This window comes from Hemicordylus capensis, chromosome 1 (genome assembly GCF_027244095.1).
Source record: "Hemicordylus capensis ecotype Gifberg chromosome 1, rHemCap1.1.pri, whole genome shotgun sequence".
In the NCBI taxonomy this organism is placed as follows: Eukaryota; Metazoa; Chordata; class Lepidosauria; order Squamata; family Cordylidae; genus Hemicordylus; species Hemicordylus capensis.
Genome location: NC_069657.1, coordinates 399,025,153 through 399,038,413, shown reverse-complemented (window position 1 = coordinate 399,038,413; position 13,261 = coordinate 399,025,153). Strand labels below are relative to the sequence as shown.

At 43.3% G+C, this 13,261-nt stretch overlaps 1 protein-coding gene across 2 annotated transcripts in view; it reads right to left on the bottom strand.

The window, feature by feature from the left end:
* DNAH8 (dynein axonemal heavy chain 8) overlaps nucleotides 1-13,261 on the bottom strand; it is a 390,116-nt gene that overhangs the window by 186,775 nt on the left and 190,080 nt on the right. For both annotated transcript variants that reach the window (XM_053305243.1, XM_053305251.1), the window contains 4 exons: nucleotides 11,678-11,902; nucleotides 9,574-9,746; nucleotides 9,167-9,345; nucleotides 4,411-4,598 (listed from right to left, as the gene is read on the bottom strand). In XM_053305243.1, coding sequence (XP_053161218.1) covers nucleotides 4,411-4,598; nucleotides 9,167-9,345; nucleotides 9,574-9,746; nucleotides 11,678-11,902 — 765 coding nt within the window. The remainder of the gene's footprint in view (nucleotides 1-4,410; nucleotides 4,599-9,166; nucleotides 9,346-9,573; nucleotides 9,747-11,677; nucleotides 11,903-13,261) is intronic.

Sequence of the window (13,261 nt, the reverse complement as noted above, 5' to 3'; positions counted from 1 at the left end):
GTTTGGCCCTTAGGTCCTTGATTGCTGGCATTAACTGGCATACTTTGCAAGGGAACATGGGCAGCTGAAGCACCACCTGCACCCCTGCACACTTATAAACTAGGGATGTGTATGGAACTGGGAGGGCCTCATTCGAAGGCAGGGGTGTCTGCCTTTAAAGAGGGGGTCCACTTACCCCTCCCTCTGATTCCCCCCCCCCAACCGACGCTCAGTTTTGTGCTTTCTAGGGATTTGTGCACATCCCTAATATAAACACTGCCATTGGAGCTGCACTGCAGGGCAGCAGCACTCTGTTGTATAGCTCAATTAATGCAATTGAAAAAAACCCATTGGAAATAATGGGTGTTGTATTGCACAAGTGCATTCACAGAGTTTTATGACAGAGTGTTGCTGCCCGGCAATGCAGTTCCACTGGCATGTAGCGGTGCAGGCAGTGTTCCAGCCACCTGCATTCTTTTGCATGGAATGTCGGCCATTGTTATAAACTAGGGATGTGTATGGAACTGGGAGGGCCTCATTCGAAGGCAGGGGTGTCTGCCTTAAAAGGGGGGGTGCACTTAACCCTCCCTCTGATTCCGCCCCCTACCAGCGCTCAGTTTCCTCAAAGTCCATTGGGGAGGCAGCGACGAGTACTTCTGGTTACATCCAGTAAAGGGGGCAATGGGGTGGCAGGGAGGTACGCTGCTGCCCCGATGGACTTTGAGGAAACCGAGCACTGGCGGGGGGGAGTGGGGGGGGGTAAGTACACCCTCTCCAGACCTTAAAGGCAGACTCACACACCTCCTCCTTCAAACCTTCAAACCAGACACTGTTCAAACCTGTTCAGAGGCCTGTAAATGGGCCTCCGAACAGGTTTGTACACATCCCTAATATAAACACTGCCACTGGAGCTGCACTGGAGGGCAGCAGCACTCTGTTGTACAGCTCAATGAATGCAATGGAAAAAAACCCATTTGAAATAATGGGTATTGCATCGCACAAGTGCATTCATGGAGTTTTATGAAAGAGTGTGGCTGCCCGGCAATGGAGTTCCACTGGCGTGTAGGGGTGCAGGCAGTGTTCCAGCCACCTGCATTCTTTTGCATGGAATGTCAGCCATTGTTATTGTTGATAAACTACTTATTTTGTATTATTCAATAGATTTATAACCCACTCTTTAACTCATAAGTCTTCTCATGATGGTTCACAAGTTTAGAGAATACAAACTAAAGCAATCATATAAATGCCAAATAACAACAATTAAATAATAAAATTCAACAGAAGAGGACAGCAGCTAAATACACCTAAAGCACAACAGCAATTTAAAAACACTGGCAACTTTAAAAATAAGTCTTTCTTCGCATTAGAATGACACCAGAGGCAGGGCTAGCCCAACGTTCAGGGGCGCCCCAGGTGTAGGGATGTGCAAACAGGGGCCTTTTCCCGCAGCACAGTGGCCATTTTGGAGGCTGTCGCACCTGCGCAATGAGCCTCTACATGGCCTGGCATGACCCAGGCCATGCAGAGTCCCATTGCGCAGGCACAGTGGCCTCCAAAAGGCCCTAAAATGGGCTGAAGAATTACTTTTACTACTAGGGGAGACTGGCGGGGGGACGGGGAACCTCCGCAGACTCACCCCCACATCATATAACACCCTCAGAGTGGGTATGCTTGAATTAAAAAAACAACAAAAAACCTCATAACCACCACCACCCAGACAAAACAAACGGGGGTGTGTGTTAATGGGGTGCCCAACCAAACTGGCCCAGTCTGGTTTGGGTCCAGTTCAGACTTGAACCGAACCAGACCAGCTGGTTACATGCACACTCCATCCAAGTGAAATCTGCCTGGGTACCCCCCTCCCACATTACCTCCCCCTGCCTGGGTGCCCTCCTAGCCATAGTCTCTGCTCTTGTTAAACACTGTAGAGGCAACAGACAGGAGGCTGGGCAGATGATGGGGAGAACACGCCTGCCCTTCTCACTGCCTCCTCTACCCGCTGCTTTGTGGTGGTAGTAGCAGTGAGGATTAGTGGTGTGCACCGGACCGCGGAGCTGCGGTTCGGAGCTGGGGTGGGGGGTTCCATTAAGGGCGGGGGGCTTTACTTACCCCTCCCGCCCTTTGCTGCTTTGGCGCCGTAAATATTGCAAGAAATCCGGGCGTGCGCAGAAGGCTCCCTGCACTTCGCACTCGGCAAGGAAGGGAGCGGGCGGGCGGACGTCTCGCTGCCGCCCGCCCGAGCGCGGTTTCTCCTCCGGTCCGGGCGAGATTTAAGTGGGCTTCAGCGGCAGCAGGGGGCTTCGAGGGGGTGGCAGGGAAGCACCCTGCCGCCCCCCGATTTTTAAAATGAGGAGGAGCAGAGCCATAATTAGTAATAGAAGCGGGCGGCGAGAGATCCTGCCGCCCGGATTTCTTGCAATATTTACGGCGCCAAAGCAGCAAAGGGCAGGAGGGGTAAGTAAAGCCCCCCCCGCCCTTAATGGAACCCCCCACCCTAAACCTCCCGAACCAAAACCACCCCTTCTCCAGACCGGTTCGGAGGCCAGTAGAATGGCGTCCGAACCGATCCGTGCACACCCCTAGTGAGGATGGCAGGCGGGTGGGTGGGTGATGGGGAACACCTACCTGCCCTCCTCAGTGACAGCAGCAAGGAGAGTTGGCAAGCAGGTGGGTGCTACCATCGCCTGCCCATGAGCAGGCGTGGGGGCCACAGAGAGGGCACAGAGGATGGTGACATAGGTCTCACATGTTTCAAAGACTAGCTCCTTATTCAGCTGTGGTAAGGAGAGAGCTTGAACTGTGTGCACTGGCCCACTGACTCTTGCTAGACAGCAATCAATATTTCTTCATAAATATTCTAAGTATATGTTTATATTTTTAAAAAAGATAAAAATTATGTTGCATCCGATCTTTAAAAAATAAAAGCTTATCGTCATTATATTAGAGAACCATACAATTAATATTTGGTTAGCCTATCTGGTTAGCCTGTCTACACTTATAGCTCTTAGGACAGGAAGAAATGGTACTTATTGGAGGAAAATATTCAGAATTTGTTTGGGGGGGAAACATTGTAAATTAATAGTAGTAAGATATCAGTAACTATAAATTTAATGTTTTAAAATATATTGCTGTTAGACAAAGTAATTAACCACACATGTAATTTATGTTCAAATACACTGTATAACAATTAGGGATGTGCAAAAAATTTTGGGCACAGAACGATCTGTGCCCGAAACAAGCAATTTCGGGTGATTCGGGTCCAAACCGAATCACCCCCGATGTCCCCCGATATTTTTCGGGGCCAAGCCGAATCACCCGAATTTCGGGCCCGAAAAATTCGGGTGATTCAGGATGACATCTCTTTGAATTTCCCGCCTTTTTGCATCCATTGATTTGAATGCAAAAAGGTCTGAAGTGATGTCAGCCCGAATTTGGGTCCCAGGGGCAAAATAGTTTGGTGGGGTGGTAGTGCCTAATGTTTGGAGGCTACCACCCAAATTTCAGGGGAATTGGGCAAAGGGCTGATTTTTGGGGAATTGCTGAAGTTTACGCGTCTTTAAGGTTTTTCCCCATAGAGAAGCATTGAGGTGTCAGCAGCCCCATAAGTGCACTTGGGGGGTGCTTGGCACCCTATGTGCACTACACTGCCACTCGCTCTGGGCCACCCCAGCACTCCCCAAGTGCACTTATGGGGCTGCTGACACCTCAATGCTTCTCTATGGGGAAAAACCTTAAAGACGCGTAAACTTCAACAATTCCCCAAAAATCAGCCCTCTGCCCAAATCCTTTGAAAAAATTCAGGTAGCTTCCTTGACCCTACCTGGCACTACCACCAACCCCACACTGCTCTAGGCCACCCCTTTGCCCCCCGTGTGAAGCTATCCATTTGCTGACACCTCAATGCTTCTCTATGGGGGAAAACCTTACAGACGTGTAAACTTCAACAATTCCCCAAAAATCATTCCTCTGCCCCATCACTCCGAAATTGGGGTGGTAGCCTCCACCCATTAGGCACTACCACCCCACCCCACTCTTTTTGCCCATATCCCACTCTATGCCCCCAAACTGCCCCAAAGACACGAAAATTTCAAAAATTCCCCAAAAATAAGCCCTTTGCCCAATTCCCCTGAAATTTGGGTGGTAGCCTCCAACCATTAGGCACTACCACCCCACCCCACTATTTTGCCCCTGGGACCCATTTTCCCTTCCCGAATCGATTCGGATTCGGATTCAATCCGAACCCGAACCGAATCAGGGGTAATTCGGGTGGCCCAGATTCGGGCACAGAACAGATCAGGGGTAATTCAGTTAGGGTCCCAAACCGAATCACCGAAAACCTGAATTGCACACCCCTAATAACAATTGCATGATTGATTTTCTGTCATCAATTTTTTAAAAAATATATATATACCCTTATCTCAATAAATTTACCATTGTCAGAAAAATTCCAAACTCTGGGTTTAAATCTACAATATCTCCATCAGAAAAAATGAACTGCCTTTTTCTTTCTTTCCTTGCTGTCAAAATGATATAAATCTGTTGAGCTGCAACTGACAAAACCGGTAATTCAATTCTGTTAAATTCATCAAAGCATCCCCAGGAGCCAGACTGCGCAAGACCTAAAATAGAAAATGGGAATTTTGTTTCCTGATTATATCCTTTCTGCTGATAATTTTTTCACAGTTCTACAATATCTGGGGAAAACATCACTTCCAGAACTATATTCAGAGTCTGTTTCTGGACATGTTGCTGACGTCAATACCATATCCAGAAACAGATTCTGAATATAGTAAGAATAAAGTGGCAAGCAACCTCTTGGTACGCTGGTGGCGTTACTTATTGTCAGCATGTTTTTAATGCAGTAAGCAGTAGGTGGCTCAGGAACAATGTTTTGGACAGCAGCTTTTGCCCAGCATAGAGTAAACATTTACATCTATAGAATACTATGTGAGTGAAAAGGAGAGACAATCAAACCCTGATCAAAAGTCTATCACACCTGCATTACAAAGTCCCTGGGCAGCTACATCATTCATATGTAAAGGCCTTGTAGGGCACACTGTAGAATCACCCCAACATTTTCAAGGTGAACAATGTTACAAGTCTATCCTCTCTAGGCTCAAAGCTTTAGAAGAAGCATGTTACCATATGATATGATTATCACATCCTCACTATGCAGTTCAACAATGGTGTGTGTGTGTGTGTGTGTGTTTTCATTCCCCAAATGTTGTAATTCCCATGTGTGGAGCACTGCCATTCAAAACCACCTCCATGTTTGGGCCATATTATTTAAATCAGCCCAACAACCTTCCCAAAGAACCACTGTGTACACACCATGGCACATGGAGGCACGAGGCACAGGGTAAGATTCCATTTTGTACGCAGCCAAGCAAACTTATGTACGTATGAGATGTGAATCTATAAGTCTCTGGAGCAATGCATTGAGTCACATAAGCCAGAAACCTTCAGTTTCTGATCCAGTCTGAAATGTACTGTACATGTTGCAGATAGAGAATTTCTTTTGCTTTCTATATGCATGGTACTGCAATATACAGTACTTACTCTTATCTAAGTGCAAGCACTCAAGTTATGACCCTTTTTAAAATGATCTATCCCTTAGTAATTATAATAACCAGAGCATTACATTTCTAATTATGTGAGTTTATAAACAGTAAGTTATTTATAACACTAAAATTTGGTGAAGTGCAGCATCATATTCTTCAAACATATTTTAATCTCACACTGCACTCAGCTGCATCTTATGTAATGCTATAAACTGTGATTACATTTCTCATCTCAGTCTTCCATCAAAATTATTATTCTAATTGCATCCACATCAGATAAGAGAGAATATCTAATATGGGCAAACCAATTCTGTGTTTGTTTACTCAAAAGTAATTTCCACTAACTTCAATGGGTCTTCTTCCAAAATAAGCATTCACATATTAGATAATCTTTATGTGGCTTATCACATTAGATAATTAACTAAAGATTATCACATTAATAATCTTTATGTGGCTGAGATATAACACACAATATAAGGAAGGAGATGAGGAGGAAGTGGGGATATATGACAAATGGCACTTTGCTGGTCAGTGATCGAGATTATACGACTACTACGACTACTACGACTACTACTATAAATGGCACTGTTAATTTGCTGTCCAATATGTACCATTAAACAGAAAGTCCACCTGGGAGATAACAACAGCCTTCAAACCAACTTGATGGTGGGGTGGGGGGCGCAGAAACGAACATATGCATAATTTTTGCTAGCTTTATATCAAAATTAATTGTCCAATAGCTGCTAATTACGAGAGGAATATTTAGCATTATTGGATAATTTCAACCCCAATAAACCAGTAATAGCACAAGGGAAGTACTAGTGTATAACTTTAAACATGTATGGCTAAATATAATAAAACAAATATTAGCAAATTAACACCTGTATATTAATGGACTACAACAATATTACCAGCTAATTTAGATGCAGTTTTATACTAGTTATAGCTCAGGATATACAAAATGCATACATAAATACTGTAGGGCAAAGAGAATAGAGCATGCAAGCTAGTATCATTCTTTTACATCTACAATCTATGAACATTCAAACAATTTTCTTTTTAATACTTTTGGGTAACCTGTTCCCCTTACACATGTCACATCCACACATACACATTTAGGGGGCTGGTTACCACTGTGATAGTGCTGACCCCTTACTTCTCTGAAACTTCTTCCACCAATGACACATCCCCTTCAGTTCTTTGACACGTCCTGGCAGCGTAATTTTTATCTGATAGAATATTTGTGAGCATCCCATTACACCACAGCAGCATAGCTACCGGCAGTAGGGATGTGCATGGAACTGGCTAGCCCAGTTCGAGTCCGGACTAGACTCAAACCTGACCGGACCAGTTCAGTCCAGCACCCCCTCAAACCCCCATGGTTTGGTTTGGTTTGGTTCGGGGGGGGGGCGGTTTGCGAACATTTAAAAAAACAATTAAAAAAATATTTTTACCTTCTCCCCTTTGGGGAAGATCCTCGAGGTGACGGGGGGGTGTCCACAGAGGTTCCCCCTCCTCCGGCCATCCTCCATTGTCAGCCCCTCCTGACAGTTCAGCCTGTTCTTCAGCCGTTTTGGGTCCCCATAGTTTGGTGTGGTGGCCATTTTGGATGCCACTGTGCATGTGCAAATGGCCTCTGTGAGGCCTGGCATGATCCAGGGCCTCACAGAGGCCATTTGCAACATGCACGGCAGCATCCAAAATGGCTGTCGTGCCGAACTATGGAGGCCCACACGGGCCAAAGAACCAGCCAGAGGGGGTGACAACGGAGGCCAGTGGGGGGAGGGGGGACCTCCATGGACCCTCCTGCCACCTTTAAGTTGTTGTTTTTTTAAGAATAGTGCGAAAACCCCCCCCCGCCCCGAACAGTTGGGGGGGTCGGACTGGGGTCAGACTGAACTGGGGGTGGTTCGGTCCAATCCCAAACCATCAAACCGAACCCGTTCAATGTTGAACACGTTCGATGTCAAGCCAGTTTGCACATCCCTAACTGGCAGAAGTGATTTCATTGATTTCTAGACTTCTGTGACATCACAGCTGCCCAGGCAATGAATAGAGACTGAAGGCTGCATTTCTCTCGGTTCCTTTTCCTATTCCCTATGGGTTATTTTGCTAACTGGCAAAAATCACCATTTTTCTGCAGCTTGACATGTTCTGTGCTCTAATGTGATACTTCAGTTAGTGTAACTATAACCATAATAACATAAATAAAGTTGTGCCGTCGAGTCGGTGTCGACTACTGGTAGCCACAGAGCCATGTGGTTTTCTTTGGCAGAATACAGGAGGGGTTTGCCATTGGTACATCCCTAATAATTTAAGGATTATTTATTATTATTATTTACATTTTATATCCCGCTCTTCCTCCAAGGAGCCCAGAGCAGTGTACTACATACTTAAGTTTCTCCTCACAACAACCCTGTGAAGTAGGTTAGGCTGAGAGAGAAGTGACTGGCCCAGAGTCACCCAGCAAGTATCATGGCTGAATGGGGATTTGAACTCAGATCTCCCTGGTCCTAGTGCAGCAATACACCATGCTGGCTGGTGTACGCAAATCTTTTTCTCCGTGTCAACATCATCAGGAGAAGGCATAACCTCCCTAAATGCCTGCCTGGAGGCAGTGATGGGCTGGATGAGAGGTAACAAGCTGAGGCTGAATCCAGATAAGACGGAGGTACTAATTGTGTGGTGTCAGAACTCTGGAAATGATTTTGATCTGCCTGTTCTGGATGAGGTCACACTTGCCCAGAAGGAATAGGTACGCCATCTGGGAGTGCTTCTGGACATAATCCTCTCCCTATCGGGGCAGTGACCAGAGGTGCCTTTTATCAGCTTCTGCTGATACACCAGCTGCATCCATTTCTTGAGATAAATGACCTCAGAACAGTAGAACATCTGTTAGTCACCTCCAGACTTGATTACTGCAGTGGGCTCAATGTGGGGCTGCCTTTGTACATAGTTTGGAAACTGCAGTTGCTGCAGAATGCGGCAGCCAGGTTGGTCTCTGGGTCATCTCGGAGAGACCATATCACTCCTATCTTAAGAGATCTACATGGGCAAAATACAAGGTCTTGGTTATAACCTATAAAGCCCTAAACGGCTTGGGTCCTGCGTATTTAAGAGAATGCCTTCTTCACTATGAACCACACTGCCCACTGAGATCATCTGGAGAGGTTCGCCTGCAGTTGACACTGGCTCGTCTGGTGGCAACTCAGGGACAGGCCTTCTCAATTGGAGTCCCGAGGCTTTGGAACACACTTCCTGCTGAAATAAGAGCCTCCCCATCTCTTACAACTTAAAAAAGGCAGTTAAGACGCATTTGTTCACCCAGGCTTTTAATTAGATCTTGTTTTGTGTTTTTAATCGTTTTAACATTTTAAATTTTAATAGTTGTAATGTTTTAACTTTTGTATTTGTTGTTTTTATTGTTTTGTTGTAAACCACTCAGAAACTTGCATTTTGGGTGGTATACACATGTGTTAATTACTTACTTACTTACTTAATTAATTAATTAATTAAATAGTCTATATACCAGTTTAGACTTTGCTATCATGATATAGATAATTACTACTGCTACTACGATGTTGATTTCGTTATTCATTTTCAATATGTCCAATAGGACATCTTACCTTTGAAAATTCGGCCCAGTCCTCTGAAGTCCATTTGATCAGAACAGTTAAATACTACTACATACTTCCCCAAAGCTTTTCCCATGTCTTTTGTGGTTTCTGTTTTACCAGTTCCAGCAGGTCCTGCTGGAGCTCCTCCCATGTTCATTCCCAGAGCCTGAGCTAAGGTAATATAGCACCTGTGAATTTAAATTCAGATAATTACAATATAAAATATAATATATGAGGGATTACATATGCATATGATTTCCATTTTATATTTTTTTACTCAGGCTCACCATACTTTTATCAAGTATGGAGGATATGAATGCATAAAGTTTAATGGAATCAGAAGAGCATCAGGTCCCCAGTCTGAAGTAACATTCTTTAAGGCTGAGACATTATTTAGCAAATCCACAGCTCCTCACCTGTCTGTTAAAGGTGTTATTACCAGACGATCTGTGCATCCCAGAAATTCATTTTGGTAAACAAAATCAACATCAGTAATAGATACCAATGTTTGATCAAGATCTTCCTTAAAATAAAATCTGCTCTGCTTTAACCATTCAAAATCAGTAACCGATCTGATATGCATTTTAACCTTAAAGGGAAGAAAAAGAATTATGCCAGTACTGTACAGAAATATAATTCACAAGGCATGATCTGGTGAATGTAAAAGATGGTGTGTTTACAACAATTACTTAAAAATTTTCTAAACACACCTCTACCTTCTCTCCTATTAATTAATTATCACTTTATTAAGTAAAAGTGCTCAATTTTTGTATTTATAGACTTTATCACACTTCTAACTATCATACTTCGGTCACATTATGCAAAGACCCAGCCCCCTTGAAAAGTCTATAATGCTGGGGAAAGTTGCAGGAAAGAGAAGAAGAGGACAACCAGCAGCAAGGTGGATGGACTCGATCACAACCGCAATGAATGCAGCACTGAGAAACATTGAAGGCCAAGTTGAAGACTTGGAGAGAATCTATCTATGTGGTCGCTAAGAGTCGACACCGACTTGATGGCACTTAATCAATCAATCAATCAATCAATCACACTTCTTCTACTTTTACACATGAGATTTTAAAAAGTTATTATTAAGTGAAGCCTTAATGACCTGTGGTTCTCACTGAACATATAGCCAGATGAATAAGTCACTATTAGAGATTTCTGGGGACTAAGGATATATGGGTTAAAAATGTACTATGTGTGAGTGGCATCTCCGCACCAGGATTGTTGAAGCTAACATGCTTCCGTTTCAGAGCTCTGGAAATGGGTGTCTTCTTCACACTACCTGGCTTAATGTAAGTCTCCCTAAAGTTAATATTTATTTATTTATTTATTTATTTATTTATTAATAACATATTTGTATACTGCCCAAAACACAAGTCTCTGGGCCATTTACAAATATTACAAACTCTGGGTGGTTTACAAATATTCAGGGATATGATGTTTTGCTACTCCCACACTTATTTAGGGACAGCATAACATGCCCTGGGAGACTACAGCACCTATGTTTTAAAGAGTAGGTGGTAATCAAACACCTTAAAGCCTGATCTATTCCAGTTTAAGTATTGGTTTGAATATGGTGGGGTTGTTTGTGATTTACTTCCAAAATGTATCCAATTATTCTGTTTTAAACAAGGCAATATCCTGTGGACAAAACAGCCTTCTTTCTTGAGAGATAGTCTCCTCTTGCATTTCAGATCACACGTAGATTACCATACATGTGCACATATCCCGCCCACAGCAAGAGTCCACATCTGCCTAGAGCTCGCAGTTCATTAACATCGTTAAAAGTCAAATGGAAAGCCCACACTCAGCTGCTCCCTGCACCTTCTTCTTCTGCAAAGATCCTGGGCAGGCGTGTCGGCACAAGGACGTTGCTGGGCTTTCCTTCCCAGCACTGGCTATGAAGATGCAGGGGTGAAGCATGGCCAGTGCTGACCTGCGTGCCTGGAGGACGGAACAATGTGGCAAGCAGGAGAAATGCTGCCCTGATGGTGGGGATGGCAGGGAGAAAAATGGAGGCAGTAGCGATGGGGGAAAGAAATAGGACGGCAGGGAGAGAAATGTGGTGGTCTGTCTTAATGTCTTAATAAATAGCCCAGACCCCTTTAAGTTCCCACACCCCCATCTATTTGCAAAAAAATGAATAGCCTGCAGGTTATATGTGCAAAAATACAGTATCCCTCTGGAACAGTTGTATTTCTAATTATTAAAAAGTATAAAATATAGCCACAAGAACTGTTCCTAAAAGCACTGCTTTCTGGCAGTTTAATACTGAATATATACTGTATCTAAGAGGGGGCTTTTCAATGTTACTCCAATTCACACCCTTCCCACTGAAATGGCACCTCTGGGTTTGGTACTGGTTGCAATGGCTACAAGATTGGACTGTTAGAAAGTACTTTGAAAGAGAATTGTCTCAGTAGACTATCCCAAACAATCCCAGCTACCACAGTGGTTAGGTACATATTAACATTGCTTATTAACATTTAAGAAATAAACATATGCATACTTTACCAAATCATCAAATATATCACGCTGATGAACGTGAATGGTAATCAGAGTTTCAAACTTCACTCTGTCAAACTTGGAAAGATCATGAGTAGTCTGGCCAATAAGCGTATTTAGAATATCCAGAAATTTCTGATTGGTTACAGACATGACTTTTCTATCATCTTTTGCATTGGTTAAGGCTTCTTCTGAATCATGTGTCCACAGCATCTGAATTCCCAGCAACCCTACCTATACATTTAACAAATTAGCAATAAAAATGCATATGAACATTTATAATACATTTCAGTTTATAACAAATAGCCAAATGGTTCATAGTTTTAAACTATAATTTAGATTTAGAGTGATTAACTAGAACAATTAAACCAATGGGCTTTTGCTACAGATTTGCCTCTGTATGCAGAAAATAAATTAGGGAATTTCAAGAGTGCGCTTCTCTATCATCTTATTCATTTACATTCAGAGACGCTAATAAGCAAAACTGTAAATTCTTTTACCATATTCTAGTGAAGAAGAGAGATAATACTTTAAAAAAACAAACACCTCAATTAAAAAACAACTGGAGTTGCCACCCACTATGTTGTAGATCTGACACTTCCAAAAAGTAAAAGACCTAAGGAAGCCATTTTGAGAGCTTGTTATAATGCTTCCAGCCAGAAGATACTCTCAACCTTTGGAATTAAAAAAAACACCCCTGTGTATTATAATGCTATAAAAACTAGGAACAACTATGACAAATTTGGTAGTGCATATAGTCAGCAAATATTTTCCAATACCTACCTGGTCCAGGGTCCTGTCTCCCACTGCAACTCTGCCCTCAAAAATAAACTTGTCTGTAGGCCTCAATGCTATTGCTTCAGGTAACACAGCTCATGAAATTGCAAGAACTGCCTTTATTTTTTTTTTACTGTCCCATCTTACAGCTCTTGGCTTTAGTTTACAATAATTAAAACAACAAAATTACACTATAAATTAAAATGTCAATTAAACATGGAAAACATTTTTAAAAATCTGACACAATTTAAAGCTATCTAAATCTATTTTAAAATCCTGGAAGGCTAGACGTAAAAACTGAGTCCTAAGGGCTCTCGTGAAGGCCAGTAGTGTTGTTAAGCCTCAAATTTCTATGCGGAGCACATTCTACAACCTAGGAGCAGCTACAAAGGAGGCCCAATCCCAAGTTGCCACTCAGCGAACCAGTGGCAGCTGGAGACGGATCTCTCTAGAAGACCTCAATGTGCAGCAAAGATCATGCAGAAGGTAGCACTCTCTAAGGGTCTAAGCCATCCAGGGCTTTAAAGGTAAATACTGGCACTTAATATTTTGCCTGAAAACTAATCTGTAGCCAATGCAACTGTTTAAAAACAGGCATAATGCATACCTGCCAACTGCCCCATTTTTAAACTGGGGCAGCCATGTTTTTTAAACTGTATCCCAGAGTCCCAGGGAGGGCTGCCACATTCTCAGTTTTGCTGCCGCCGCCTCCCCCCCTCTACTTCAACACTCCCCCTTTGCAGATGGATATGGAGGAAGAGGAGGAGGCTCCTGGCAGTCTAGAGCCTCCTCAATGCCATGACACAATCGCTGAAG